This window comes from Camellia sinensis, chromosome 11, assembly GCF_055761805.1.
Source record: "Camellia sinensis isolate YWXY chromosome 11, ASM5576180v1, whole genome shotgun sequence".
NCBI classification, from domain to species: domain Eukaryota; kingdom Viridiplantae; phylum Streptophyta; class Magnoliopsida; order Ericales; family Theaceae; genus Camellia; species Camellia sinensis.
This window is the reverse complement of record NC_138971.1, coordinates 92,131,201-92,146,879: the sequence shown is the minus strand read 5'-3', so window position 1 is coordinate 92,146,879 and position 15,679 is coordinate 92,131,201. Positions and strand designations below refer to the sequence as shown.

The following is a 15,679-nucleotide window of genomic DNA, read 5'->3' as shown; positions in this document are numbered from 1 at the left end:
ACTTTTGTAATAATTTATTTTAAGTTTTTGTACTTAATATTAATTTAAAAATTATTATTATCTTCTTATTGTTGGTTATGGAAAAAAAAATTAAAGTTATAATCAATAAGTATCCTTTCTGATTTAGTTTCCTGACTCCGCCACTGCCAATGGGCATTGTAAATTCCATACGCTATACACACGTGTTTATTGACATTGACAATGGAGGCTATGAAATGCAATCTTAAAAACTGGCAAGTATAAAAGAAAATTGTCACAACCTATATATAAGGTAATGCACCAATTTTTTTTTGTATCTTCTTTACATGAGTTGAATATTGATTCCTAATGTTTTTTTAGAGTAACCAATTAGAGTAATTTGAGTTAGAATCTCAATACTAGTTAGGACGTGTTAGCAAAAATCTGATTTGAGTCAAATCGATAGGGAAGAGTCGACAAGAAAACCAATTTTGACAAACAAACAAATTGATCAACCAATGTGGTTGATGTCCTATGCCTTGATAGATTTAATGACTTCCTTAGAGGTTGTTATGTGAAGAAACAAATGCAACCAAAATGAAATTTGATTAAATAACACTTAAACTTGTCACTTTTTCAAGAATCAAATTACAAGTCTGAAAATGATTACAATTAATAGGGCCAAATTGAGTACAAAAGCTGAATTACAGATGACCTATTCCTAAGTTAAGATAGACTACTCCTAAATAAATTACACTACTCCTAGATTTCACATGAGTTATGAATTTGGTTGCAAGTCTTTCTCTTGTATCCCCTTGCTCTTTTATAGGCATATTTTCAAACGAAAACGACCTAAGTAGTTCTTCTAAACAGTTATTCATTAATGAAAAACCAACCCACAATTCCTTGAATCAATCCACATTCTTAGCATAAAGCTACACGTGTTCATCTTTTAACTTGTCACCAAGGAGTGCCGTCTCATGATTCACTTTTCTTTCCTTGGTGTTATGAGTCACTATGCTTTAAATCACCTCCTTCAGTTTCCAAGCCCCACGTTGTTCCAGAGCCATCCACGTTGTCATTTTCCTCCCACACAAGCTTAGGAACACTCACTGCTGGAAAACAGATTTTTAGTGGCGTTTAAAAAACGCCGCTATAAGTGTCAAAAACGCCGCAAATTCGTTTTGCGACGCTTAGCACCAAACGTCGAGGACGCGGCCGTCGCTATAGCTTTGTGGCGTTTTAAAAACGTCGTGATATTAGTATAAGCGGCGTTTTTAAGCCAAATGTCCTAAATAACAGTATTATGACGTCACTGTGATATTTAGCGACGTTTTTAAAACGCCATCATATCTTTTTAAAACAATGACCGTTAGAGTTTAAGTGGCGTTTTAAAAAACGCCGTGATATCTTTTTTCATATTTTTTTTGTAAATTATGCTAATTTTAAACCCATCAAAAAGTATTCAGAGATTCTGAGACAATTTTCAAACTACTCTATAAAAGAAAAACATTATTATAAATGCCTATAATATGGTAATTTTAAAGAACTCAATTGTACAGAAACTAGTGTAGAAAGAAATCATTGGAGTTCCTACTAATACAACCAAATGCACAATTCATGTAGTCAAGTAGTCTAAGAGAATACAACAATGAAAGCTTTCCATAAAAAGCAATCTGCCTTCTGAAGCGATGCTCATCATCACTGTCCAAGCTGTTTTGTTCAGAATTGGAATCTTCTGATTGATGGGAACCCAACAATTGAAATTCTTTACAAAGCTTTTCCCACTCCTTAAGCAAAGATAGGAAATCTTCTGCTGCTTCATTTCTCACCTATAATCATTTTGGACTTGTCCTTGATAAATATATATATATATATATATATATAAATTACTAATAAAAAAAGTAAAGGAAAGGGAACAAATATACTACCTCAGTTTCAGGATGGTTCAACTTTAGACTTTCGCATGCATTAGAATTTATATCCACAGCCCACCTCTAATAAACAAATACAAATAAAACATATATAAGCCTTTGCATGGAAGAGTGCATAGAAGAACAAGTTTTACAAAAATCACATTTACAATCACTTCATGACTTACAGTAACCAGTTTCAAACCAGATACGGATGCTCCAAGGCAGAGACCAGTTGACATGGCTCCACATCCAGAGTATAAATCTAGTAAAGTCATCCGATACTCTTGACATCTAGAAACTTGGGAAGACTTTGCAGCGTCAGTTGTCTCCTAGTGCACTATTTGAACTAGCTTCACTTATTGAGGATGCATCACTATCCATCTTTAAGTTTTCTGGATTTGCTGAAGCAGACAACATCTATTAGAAGAATTCATTTTAAAAAATGATTGTAGTCCTTGGGTAAACATACTAACCTGTAGCTGTATCTAGAGTTGTAAACGAAAAGTGTGGCAATGAATATGCCATATCATAATACAAGTCTGAAGACAAAAGTATTCTCTTTTTCAGCCAAGTCAGCCTGTTTCACAGAGAAAACATTTCAGAAACTTGGAAAGCAATAAACAGGAACAGAGTTTTAGAAACACACACACACAAACAGAGACAAAAATAATAATAAGAATAAAAACAAATAGACAAAGATATCAGTAGCCAGAAGTAAGTGATGGTCATACTTTTGCCGCAAGTTGCACAATTTTCACTTTTGACACAATGGAATTCAATGGATTGTCATCTCTTATGTCTGAGTAAAACACTCGTCTTTTATCAATGAGGTCAGATTGGTTCTTAATTACCTGGAAACAACCAAATACATAAATAGAATAATGCACATGTATAACATCTATTTCATAATTTCGTTTAATAGCATTTAATATTGTGCTGTTAAATTACATGAGAATTTAAAAAGTGAAAAGTAATAGTTAGGGGTTAAATTATAAAAAATAGTTCCTAAGATAAGTAGTGTGAAAAAAACAACAAAAAAAAAATGTTTAATGTGCACTTTTATCATTTGTACCAAAAATAAAACTTCAATTTATATTATTCCAATTTCCCTTGTAATAAAAGACCATCATTCCTTATTTTGATAAGACTACTAGATTTCTTTTTGCTGAATGTAAGTTCTATGATAGAGTTTTTACATATGCTTTACTGGAACTCAATATAGACAATTCCTAAAGTATATAATTTTTGTAGATATAAATATAGAACTTTATTCAGTTATTTCCATACAATATAATTTAATATAATCAATTCAATCATAGAACCTCACACAGATCTAACCTAGACGGTCCTTGTTGGAATATGTGAATCCTGTATATTGTATGAATCCAGTATATTGTGTGATTACGGGATTTTAGGCATATTTCCTTATATTTGATTTTATTGTTATTCTACCTTCCTAAATTGTAACCTCCTCAATTCAGTATATATATATACACACGAGGATAATCATATATTGTGATTAAGCCATTCAATTTATTATCTTCTTATGTCCTGACAAGAAGGTGGATAAATATTATAACATTTAAGAGGTGAACCTCATTGACAAAACTTGAGCAAGAAACTAGACAATTCAATGTTCAGATGCAGGGCAAATCAAAGCAAATAACATAGGAAGTAAAACATAATTGTAGCAATTAAAGACTCACCGCTAATAACTTTAATGAGTGTAATGGCACAACCCGATCATCATGATCAGCTGTCAATAACATGGTAGCTGGGTACTGAGAAAACTGATCAGAGGATTGTTCCCATGGTCTGCTAACATTATACAGTGGCGAGCACCTGAAGAGAAATTTTAACAATGGCAAATATTCAAAATGATAAAATAGTTACCCAACTACCCGTCTGCTGAAGTTGAGCTGACTTCCAAGGCGGAGGACTGGATTCTGAGGGTATAAATCAGCCGTTACCATAATGTAGTCCGACTTCTGCAGATTACTGTTGAATGATACTCGCACAAGAGCTCTACCATGTCACACTGCCTTCAATCAGGAATAAGAATGCAGGAGTGAGAGTTACGGCATGGCCAGGCAAAAGATGGTTAGAAACATAGCTAAGACCATGTAGGTGCAATATATTTGTGCAGAAGATGGGAGACTTGTGCATAGGGTAAAATGTGAAACTGGTATAAGAATTTGTATAGCACATAAGAGGCAAAAAGCACCAAACAATGCTGTTTATATGGATGGTCAATAACATCATAAAGACTATTCAGTTAACTCATTGGTGGTTGCATTAAATTAGTGATTTGGACATACTCTTAAAGAAAAGGATGAAAAAAAATAAAAACTAAGTTGATGGACAGGTTACCTGTGCTCTCCCATCCCATGGAGAAGTAGGTAATTTGCTTTGGTGAACCTATTAAAGAAGAAAGACTAACAATTGATGAAATGAAACATATCTGGAAAACTCACATTAATATTCCTACTCGCATATTCCCTTGCCACGGTTTTTGTGAGGCCAAGTACCCCTGCCTTTGCAGCACTACAATTGGTTTGCCCAACGTTACCAACAAGACCAACAATTGATGCTATGTTGATTATCCTTCCCTGCCACATCAGCAATTAAGATAAATGGGAGATTGAAAAGCAAAAAGATAATAAATAGCTACCAAATAATTGAAACTTTTTTTCTCAATTGTTTCTCAAAATGTCAAATTTCTTTCTCAATTGTAAGCAACTTGTGATGCATTATGAAAGAGCATGAAATGAGGAGAGAATTGAAATTTTTTTTCCAAAAACTATTTCTGATGCAAATTTGAGAAACAAACTTTCAAGTGGAAATGCATCAAAAATAGGTTGAAACTAAAATCCCTACCCACCCCCCTGCAGGTGGGAAAAAAAGTGTAATTGTCTGGCAAATACAGTTTTAACGTTACCAACAAAACCAGCACTCCACATCTTCTCATGAAAATCCCAACTGCAATTCCCAACTCTGAATCCCCAACCACCAAACTTGACCTTTCTTCAACCCCCACCAAAGAATTATACATGACCAAAGTTTCCAAACAAATAGGCAGAAAAGAAGGGAATGATTCAGACTCCACAGCAGACTCCGCAGCAGTAGACTCCACAGCAGGCTAGAAGGGAAATCACCAAACTCCAAACAAGCAGCTTACTCCAAACAAGAGAAATCACCAAACACCAAACCAGACATACCAGAACAAAACTAGCAGTAGAAACAAACCCAGAACAAAACCAGAAAATCAGCAGCAGAGTAGAGTTGCATAATATCAGCAGCAGAACAAAACCAGCAAATCAGCAGAACTGTACCCGTCCACCAGAACAAGGCTAGAATATATATAGGGCTCTAGAAAATGTTGAGAATCATGTAAATTATATCAAGCATTAGATCTTACCAGTTAATAATTCATGCTGTTCCAAATAAGCCTCAACTTCCCATATCCTCCAACTATGGATCTGATCACATTATTACAAAGACAGCCATTAAGCAGAAAATAACACACAAGTGTTTTAGTTTCATTTCAATTGAAGTATAATTGTGAAGTCCTTGTCTTCCATAAATTTGACTACGATGCTATAATGAATACATGACAAATTCAACTTAATATAAACAAAACTGAACAGCACATTATTCATCTTCATGTCAAAGGATGTATGTGCTGCAGATTAATCACTACAATAAATTTAAAAAAAAAAAATTGCAAAATCTCAGTAAAGCATGTACTCTTAATGTCACTAACACTAGAGCATAACCTCAAACCAGCAGAGCAACAAGAAGAAAAAACCTACTCAACACAGTTTTCTGCAAATTTGCAAGCAGTAGAACCATATCAACAATACAAGGACCAATTAACACAGCTTACATGGTCTGTGATGTATAATTGGTAGCATGACCCACAAAAATAAATGTTACAAATGACCTATAGTAATCACTATATCATCAATTTTCTGGAAGGAATAATCCAGATCATTCTGCTTTATCCATCCCAAATGAGTGTTATGTTTGAAAAAGCATAAAACTTATGAAAGCAACAATAAATCCAAGCACTGTCACTGCATCTCTTTGGCATAAACTCTTCCAAAATTGTCATTACAGTAGCAACAGACCATGTTGGCGTTAACGCCAAAGATCTCATTTATGTTCTATTTTGTTCCATTACTTTCTAAAAAAATTTCTTTTGTTGCCAATCAAAAAAACAAAAAACAAAAATTACCAACTAAAACAGACACCATAAGCATAAGCAGCCCCAGAATACTATTACTGAATCAAATTCTATTACAATCAAAGAAACTGAAAAAAACTGTGTCAGTAACAATGATGCAGCACAGCTAAGCGGGTTTGTGCCAAACTAGGAAGGAGTGAACTAACTAATTTGTATATATCTTTTGAATTATGCCACCCTATATATTTATGTTTATTAATTTTAATAACATGTCGAAGAAAACTACAATTTTAAAACACTTGCAAAATAAAATTCAGAGCAATTTTTTAAGTAAATAAGTCATAAAAATGCCAATATGGAAAAGATAACTGAGAAAATGGAAGGAGAAGTGTACTCACAGATATTGCAAAACTTCATTCTAGTATATAAGCCTAGGTATTTCCCCACTCAGTGTATTCTGTGCAAGGTCTCTAGAATACATATATTGAAACATATGCATCTCAGTCATCATTCTAAAATTAGATAGAAATTAAATGAGAAGAGAATGGAGAAAGAGGACTTACAAGAGTTTTAAATTTGGAATTTGGGACAAGGTTGAGGAGACCCAATTAACTGATTGTTTTTCAAAATTCTGGGGAGATCCATTCCAAAGAAGGGAAGAAAAAAATTATACAAGACAGAATTAGCGCCATAATCAAAGGTCTGAGTTGGAACAGTGGTTGGTGGTGGTGTTCGGCTGTTGGGAATAGACAATGAAGTGGAAAGAGGTGATAGTGTTTGGTGGTGAGGGTTGGGGTAGGCAGAGAAGGAGATGGTGCCAGAGGGGGATGTGGCTATGGTTGATGCCAGGGGAAAGAGCAAGGCTAGGCAGATATGCCATGAGAAACACAGAAGAAGAGAATGTTAGAATGTAGCACCAACTTCTCGCAGAGGTCAAATGCTTGAAACAAGAGACATTTTTCAAATTGAACATTGAGCCAATTTAACTGCAACTTGTCAATAGAAACACACCATCAGTGCCATAATCACAGATACTAAAATACAAACAATTATAAGCATACATATATACATGAGTACATAGAGAGACTTTGGTAATGGCTTCCCTCAAGGCATCACTCTGAAGCTTACTGTAGAAGAGGAAAAAGCAGCCGCGTTAGAAAGGATAAAAATGGAAAGTAGCAATAGAGACACCTGCATTTCTAAAATGTAAAAAGAGCAAATGAATGCATACTAGTTGTTCGAATTAGATGACTATAAAATGTAAATGCACTGACTTTGATACAACATAGCCAGAAATTTTTAAAAAAAAAATGCTAGTGCCTAGAATACAAGAAAACTAATAAAATGTGTTAATCTGGGTATAAACTGGAGCATACCCTAAAAATCTACGAAAATAAATAAATAAATAAATAAATTTAAACAAGCTAACAACACACATTCAAATTCTGAAGATAACAACAGCAATAAACTAACAAGTTCCACTTTCTAAGAAAGATCAATGAAAACTTTAAATCCCAGGCTCAATCATAAAGAAAGATCTTTTTTTTTTTTTTTTTTTGGAGTTGATGGTAAAAATCTCAGTCATACCCACATCACCGAACTTCATATTAAATGCATTCAACCATGAGCAGCAAAATAGACCCTAAGATTAATAAAGTTACAAAATTTATACAAACAATTTAGAAAAACAAATACACTTTGTTACAATTTTTGGAGTGAATTGGACACCATAAACAGAACCAAAGAAACTCCAGATAACAAAATCAGAAATTGGCATACCTTATGGCTGAAACTTTTTCCTTTCTTCAGATTTATGTACTGTCAACACAACAGAAACCACAATAAAAAAGAATCAATTTTTATTCAATAAGAAGAACATTTTCCTTCTGATTCAACCAATTTAAGTCAAAATTTAATATTTCATCTATAAAGATTAAATGAAGAAGCCAAAAACAAAACACAGCAAAACAAAGATCCGAAGGTAAAACCCTGAGAGAAAGAGAGAGAGGGTACCTGAGATGAAAACCCTAGACTAGGACCTTGAAAAAGGAAGACAATAATAAAAAATCAAGGTAATTTACAATTATGTACCTGGGCTGAAATAGCTTGTGTGACTGAAAATCAACACACAGAAAGATAAATATTATATCCAACAAAAATTATAATTAAGTACCTGTTTGTATTTTTCATTTATCGACATGTCTATTCAAGGGGAATGCCTAACCATATTTCTTAGGAACTGAAAATTAGCAAAGTCATCTGAGGAATGACTTTGATGTCCCCAATACCTAAGGTTTACACTTCATTGCCCTGTTTTTATTTTTCATTTATCGGCCGTCTATATTCAAGAGAATGCCTATGCCTAACCATATTTCTTAGAAACTGAAAATAACCAAAGTTGATTAAACCAAAAATTTACCTTGGATTGGAACCTGGTCAAATCAAAAAAGCATTCAATTGTTGGCTCTCCTTGTTTCAACTCATTGTAAGCTTTTCCCACGCCCTGCATGATTCTTGAAATTCAGATTGAAAAAAAAGTCAGCTCCGCAAAGGCTGAAGCATAATGAGAAACAGAAAGAACTAGTAGCAAAAGGTATCTGCATTGGTTATCAAGAAAATATTAGATAACAATAAGTTCCAGAACCATTTCCATCTTATCAATGAAATGAAATAAACAAATTTGACCCAAATCAGCATGTAGTTTATGCATCTTGTCTTTTTTCATGCATCAGACCAAGATACTAGAACCCAGCTACATAATGTGGAATCCAAATATTAGGGACTGTATTTATTTCATCAAAATTTTAAAATCTTTCTTATCAAAAAAATAAAAAAACAAAAGCTATTTTCCAAGAATTCCACCATGTTGGCACTGAAAAAGTATTAATTTCCTCATGGTTACGACTACACTTCAGAAAATTAGCTAAATGAAAGCCCTTCAATCAGGGGGGGAATCTGGACAGAGATAGATGGGGATCAAAAGTATTAATTTTTAGATTTTGTATGCAATATCTTATTGATTTTTGGCTTACGCATGTTATCTTATTATTTGTATGTTTTTATTTAGTGATTTCATTCATCACAAAAAAATTAAGCACCAAGAGAATGCAATATTCAATTTAAAAAAATTACCATTCTCAACAAGTACTAGGGCTACAGGAGAAGTTAAAGATTCACCAGGTGAATAAAAAAATTAGACATCAAAAGCATTAGTGGAATCTAAAATCCGAGTAAATACAAAGCATGGTAGTCTCTTCCATGGCTTGGACAGGAGTAAAAAAGCCCCACAAAATATACTTTAAAGGCGATCCCTATTTTGGAAATGTTTGACTATAGTTTCCTATTTATGTCTAAAACCCAGGAAAAAAAGGGGCAAAAAAAAGAAATATAACAGAGAACAAGAAATGGAGAACTTCAACTTGAGCTTGGCATATAAACAAACATGTAATATCCACAAATAAATCCAAATATACATACACACAAGATTTGAAGGTAGAGAAAGTGAAGAGATTGGAGATCTGTACCTCAAGCTAAAGAGAATCTTGAAAAAGGAAAGTTAAATGTATGTATGGGTAAGTATATATTCAGAGATCTTTCAACTTTTTCAACATAACAGACCAGAAAACGATGTGTTTAGACACAAATCAACTCCTCCTCCTCCTCCTCCTCCTCCTCCTCCTCTCTCTCTCTCTCACACACACATCCAGATTTGACGCAAATACTTAAATCTAGTTCAACGAAGCAGAGAGTAAAGAAAAGAAGAAAGCCACAAATCAACTTGTAGTTTCTTGCTTACAATTTCAATTTCAATAACCAAATCGAGAGAGACGGGAAGGAAGAGCGAGAGAGAGAGAGAGAGAGAGATACCTCACTGGTGCAGATGGCGGTGGCGGTGCGGCTTCGAAATCGAAATTACAGAGTCAGATGAAATCGAAATAAGAGAAATCGAGCCGGTGCAAACGGTGGTGGAGGTGGAGCTTCGAAATCGAAATCGCTTTGAATCTCAAAGACGAATCTGTGAGAATGATAAGGGTTTAGAGATGAACCGAGAGAGAGAACTTCGATTAGGGCTACAGCGAGAGGTGAATCGATACGTTCAGACGGTTTAGAGAGAGAGAGAGAGAGAGAGAGAGAGAGAGTGAGATTTTAGGGCTACAAAATAAGTAATATATTTTATATTCACCGCTCGCCCATTTTTAAGAGAGAGAGATAGGACATTCGAAGACGTTTTCAAACGCCTCTGGTTATTGAAACGGTGCAGTTTTGATTTAAAAAAAGCGACGTTTAAAAAACGTCGTTAAATATTGTGTCGCCAAAACTTATTTTTCTTGTAGTGACTGTTAGCAATAATAATAATAAAATATAATTATGGCCATAGTAAATTTTTGAAGATGGTGATGATTTAAATTGACAGACCAAAATCGACAGTCCACAATCAATGAAATTAGATTTGGTCATAATCGACAAGTCGCAATCAATTAATCGAGACTTAGCCATAATCAACAAGCCATAATCGATAAATAATTATTTTTTAGTGTCAACATATGGCAATTCTATTTGGCGGCACTTGTATATGATCAATTAAGAACATAAATTATTTGTATTTAAAAAAGTGATGCAAATGTAATATTCATTATTAATGCAATTATAGTTATTATTTAAAATAAAAGGACTTATTATAATCACGTAACGATAAGTACACTGAAAAAAATAATAATAAACAGCAATAGCAATCAATAACTGATAATGTACCAGTGCAGCTGCAGGTGCAGCCTCAGTCATGTGCTGATCAATCAACCAAGTGACTCATGGGCATGTGGCACCAGTTCTGTTAGCTGTTAGTTTGTTATACACTGTTAGTGTTCTGTTAGTTAGTTACAAAACTGTTAAACAGATAATGATATGTTATTCATGTATATATAGAATAGCTTGTAACCAATTGAATTGTGAAATGGAATTATAAAATTTCTCTCTCTTTTCATGGTATCAAAGCCTTGAAGCTCTTGCGAGAAATTCATGATCCATCAATGGAGGATAATGCTTCTGCTTCTCTCCTCACTCCACTTCTTTCAAATTTCACTTCATTGGTGACTGTCAAGCTTGATTCAACCAACTACTTGATATGGAAGAATCAAATGCACAATGTGCTTCGAGCCACAGGTCTGCTCGGTTACGTCAATAGATCACATTCCTGTCCTTCTTCAACTGTTCTTGATTCTGATGGGAAATCAATATCTAATCCTAAGTATCTGCAATGGCAGACGATCGATGCACACCTTCTCAGTTGTCTCACTACAACTTTATCATCCTTAATCTATTCCTCTGTTCTTCATCTTCCACATGCTGCAGAAGTTTGGCATGCTCTAGAGAAGCGATTTACTTCATTTTCCAGATCACACATACACAAGTTGAAAAACAAACTTCAACATCTCAGTAAGAAATCTTCTTCAATCGAAGATTATCTCTCTCAAATCAAGATCATATCTGATCAGTTAGCCTTGGCCTCTGCTCCAGTTGATGATGGAGACCTCGTTCTTCTGACATTTAATGGCTTACCAAATGAGTATAACTTTATCAAAACTTCTATTCGAACTCGGTCTGAAGCAGTTTCGATGGAAAATCTGTGTTCTCTGTTATGTTCAGAGTCAATTCATATTGAAAATAAACTCAAACATTCCTCTGGACATGATCTTCATGTGGCCTACAATGCATCAACAAAAGGATCTTCATTCTCATCATCTTCTTCATATCCTACATATCCTAGTCTTGATTCTCATTCTAATTTTGGACCCTCTCGTGGCTTTTCATCTAGTTCGAGAGGTCAATCTCCGTACAGAGGTACCAAAGGAGGACGATTTACCAATTATAGAGAAGGTCATTCTCAGTACAGAGGTACCAGAGGAGGCATACATTCTTTTTTTGACTCCTCTGGTTCTGGTTGTCAAATCTGTGGCAAGCTATCACATCTGGCGTTTGATTGCTGGTTTTGAATGGATCCTACTTTTCAACCTCATCATCAGTCCTCCCAAGCTCCACCTCGAGCCTATAATGCATCTGCTTCTCATCACACTTTATCAGATTCTTCTGCTACTCAATGGTATCTTGACTCTGCAGCCACAAATCATTTGACTAATGATATGTCTAATCTTCATCTTTATCAGGCTTATCAAGGTCCTGACCAAGTTCAAGTTGGTGATGGTTCCTCCTTACCTATCCAACACATTGGGACTAGTCTTCTACCTACACCTCACTATGGTTTTCATCTTATCAATCTTCTTCATGTTCCTTCCATTTCTACTAATTTGCTTTCTGTACATCAATTGACCAAGGATCATAATTGTGTTGTTATCTTTGATGCTGACACATTTGTAATTCAGGACAAGCACACGCACCAGATTCTACATAAAGGCACTCATGTCAATGGTCTCTACCAGTTTTCTCCTTCATCTTCTCTGTCATCCTTTACTCCTGTTGCCCAGGCTCATCAATCTACTATATCTTCAGTGTCTGATCTACTTTGGCACCAAAGGCTTGGCCATCCTTCATCACAGAAGTTGCAACATTTAGCTGTGCACTTACCAAATAAAATTTCTGTAAATAATGTGTTGTCTTGTACTGATTGTCAGGTGTCTAAGATGCACAGATTACCTTACAAACTGTCTAGTACTTCAGTTGATTGTCCTTTTTCCTTAATCCATAGTGATGTTTGGGGTCCATTTCACTCTGCTAATACTTCTTGCAAATTTTATGTGTTGTTTGTAGATGATTTCAGTAGATTTACCTGGATTTATCCTCTGAGCTACAAGAGTGAAGTCTTTGATAAATTTTTAGCTTTCAAAGCCTATGCTGAAAATCAGTTTAATACTACTCTCAAAATTTTTCGAACTGATTGTGGCACTGAATTTGTTAATCACAAGTTTGATTCATTCTTGCAAACTCAAGGCATTATTCATCAAACTAGTTGTCCATATACTCAAGCTCAAAATGGCATTTCTAAAAGAAAACACAGGCACATAATTGAGACAGCCATCACTTTACTTCATCATTCTTCTATTCCTTTACTTTATTGGTTTGATGCCATAGCTGTAGCTGTCTTTCTTATCAATCGTATACCTAGTAGTGTCCTTCACAACAAATCTCCTTATGAAGTTTTGTTTCATTCCATTCCTGATTTCTCATTTTTCAGAGTTTTTGGCTGTCAATGTTTTCCATGGCTCAAACCATACACTTCTCACAAACTTTAACCAAAATCTGTGGCTTGTGTTTTCTTGGGGTATCATCCTACTATGAAAGGTTATAGCTGTCTCAATCCTCTTACTGGCAAAATCCATGTTTCTCGCCATGTGCTTTTTAATGAACATTGTTTTCCTTTTTCTTCTAATTTTTCTGCTGCTCCACCTTCTTCTTCTCCAGTTTCTCATCTTACATCTTTTTTCTGGGATTCTTCTACTGTCCCTTCTCCAGCTCCTACCTCAGTTCCATCCTCTCAGATTTCATCTCAGCCCTCTTCTTTAGCACAGCCTTCTTCTTTCTCACTGTCTTCTTCTTCGTCTCCGTTATCTTCTTCCTCTCCTGACAATCTGTGTTCTCCTCTTCCCTCTCCTGCTATTCCTATTACATCTCTCACTGTTGATTTACCTCTGCCACATCCTCCTGCTTCTAGCCATCCCATGATTACTAGATCTAAATCTCGACATCCTCTTTGTCTCACTGCCTGTTCTTCTCTTCTTCAAACTGAACCTCATTCTGTCACTGAGGCTCTTCAGTCTCCTGTTTGGGTTGCTGCCATGGCCGAAGAATTTACAGCACTTCAACATCAAGGCACTTGGGAGTTGGTTACACTTCCCTCTAATAAGGTGGCTATTGGCTGCAAGTGGGTATTTCGTATTAAACGGAATTCAGATGGCACTATTGCTTGGTATAAAGCGCGCTTAGTTGCCAAAGGATATTTACAACAAGAAGGGGTTGATTTTCATGAAACATTCAATCCTGTCGCCAAACAACCTACTATTCGTATTCTTTTGTGTTTGGCTCTTCATTTTGATTGGCCTACCAAGCAATTGGACATATCAAATGCATTCCTTCATGGCACCTTAGAAGAAGAAGTTTATTTTGTGCAGCCTCCTAGTTTTATTCAGAACTCTACTCAAGTGTGTAAACTCAAAAAGGCTCTCTATGGTCTTAAACAAGCTCCTCGTGCTTGGTACTCCACTTTCTCCTCTTTCTTGGTGGCTCAAGGTTTTCATACTTGCCATTCTGATTCATCTCTCTTTGTCAAGAAAACTTCTACCAGCCTTACTATTCTTTTGGTATATGTTGATGATATTTTAGTGACTGGCAATGATCCTACTCTTATTACTCATCTACTTACTCAAATACATCATTCTTTTTCTATGAAAGATCTTGGCTCTGTGTCTTATTTCTTGGGTATTTCTATTCATGCTCAAGCTAGTGGCTATTTTTTGTCTCAAGAAAAGTATGCTGCTGATTTGTTACTTAAAGCTGGTCTCAGTGACTGTAAACCTTGTTCTACTCCATTGGCTGTCAAACCTTCTACTTTACCTACCGATTCCCTTCCTTTTTCTCAGCCTTCTTTCTACAGAACCATTGTTGGTGGTCTCCAATACCTTACTATTACTCGTCCCGATTTGGCTTTAGCTGTTAATGTAGCGTGTCAACATATGCACTCTCCTACTAATGCTCATTTTCAGGATGTCAAACGATTGCTTCGATATGTCAAAGGCACTCTTTCTCATGGCCTGCATTTTTCTTCTGGTCCTTTTTCCTTTCATGGTTTTTTTGATTCAAATTGGGCCGGTGATTCTGTGGATCGACACTCCACTTCTGGGTACTGTGTCTATCTTGGTCCCAATTTTATCTCCTGGTCTGCCAAGAAACATCCCACTGTTTCTAGGTCCTCAACTGAGGCTGAATACAGGTCCTTAGCTCATGCTGCTGCTGAGCTCACTTGGTTACAGCAGCTGTTACAGGATATGTGTCTTCCTGCTCTTTCCGTTCCTATTTTATGGTGTGACAACCTCTCTGCTATGGCCCTTGCTTCTAACCATGTTTTTCATTCTCGCTCCAAGCATATAGAAATCGATTGTCATTTTGTGCGTGAAAAGGTGGTGGCTAAACAGCTTGATCTTCGCTATGTGCCTTCTGCTGATCAAATTGCAGATGTGTTTACCAAGCCTCTCTTTACTTCTCGTTTTCAATATCTCAAAGACAAGCTCTTGGTTCTTCCTTGCCCCAATAGCTTGAGGGGGGCTGATAATGTACCAGTACAGCTGCAAGTGCAGCCTCAGGTGCAGGTGCAGCCTCAGTCGTGTGTTGATCAATCAACCAAGTGACTCATGGGCATGTGGCACCAGTTCTGTTAGCTGTTAGTTTGTTATACACTGTTAGTGTTCTGTTAGTTAGTTACAAGACTGTTAAATAGATAATGATCTGTTATTCATGTGTACATAGAATAGCTTGTAACCAATTGAATTGTGAAATGGAATTATAAAATTTTTCTCTCTCTTCGATAACCACAACGATGATAATAATCAGTCTTATTTTAATTTCAAAATATGTGCATAATACAATATAATTAAACATTGTATTTTGACTAATT

The 15,679-nt window shown here is 35.5% G+C and overlaps 1 protein-coding gene across 4 annotated transcripts; it reads right to left on the bottom strand.

The window, feature by feature from the left end:
• Positions 1-1,450: 1,450 nt before the first annotated feature.
• LOC114321932 (uncharacterized) lies at positions 1,451-4,728 on the bottom strand. 4 transcript variants are annotated; one of them, XM_082896496.1, is made up of 8 exons: positions 4,349-4,728; positions 3,845-3,912; positions 3,581-3,716; positions 2,606-2,725; positions 2,348-2,451; positions 2,060-2,266; positions 1,890-1,955; positions 1,451-1,790 (listed from the first exon to the last, which is right to left on the bottom strand). In XM_082896496.1, exons 1-5 carry the CDS (start codon positions 4,490-4,492, stop codon positions 2,401-2,403), a joined length of 519 nt encoding a protein of 172 aa, XP_082752622.1. In that variant the 5' UTR covers positions 4,493-4,728; the 3' UTR covers positions 1,451-1,790; positions 1,890-1,955; positions 2,060-2,266; positions 2,348-2,400. The 4 variants fall into 4 exon arrangements, with proteins under 4 accessions (XP_082752622.1, XP_082752621.1, XP_082752624.1 ...); XM_082896495.1 differs by having other exon boundaries at positions 2,060-2,275; positions 4,349-4,725; XM_082896498.1 differs by having other exon boundaries at positions 2,060-2,275; positions 3,845-3,916; positions 4,245-4,719.
• Between the last annotated feature and the right edge of the window lie 10,951 nt (positions 4,729-15,679).

What these genes read in the sequence shown, in the direction of transcription:
- LOC114321932 (XM_082896496.1), bottom strand. Translation starts at nt 4,492, where the DNA reads ATGTGGCAGGGAAGGATAATCAACATAGCATCAATTGTTGGTCTTGTT. An exon ending in ACTCATTAAAGTTATTAGCG is followed by an intron (nt 2,726 to 3,580) that starts GTGAGTCTTTAA and finishes GGTTGTTTCCAG; the next exon opens with GTAATTAAGAACCAATCTGA. An exon ending in TTGTGCAACTTGCGGCAAAA is followed by an intron (nt 2,452 to 2,605) that starts GTATGACCATCA and finishes TCTGTGAAACAG; the next exon opens with GCTGACTTGGCTGAAAAAGA.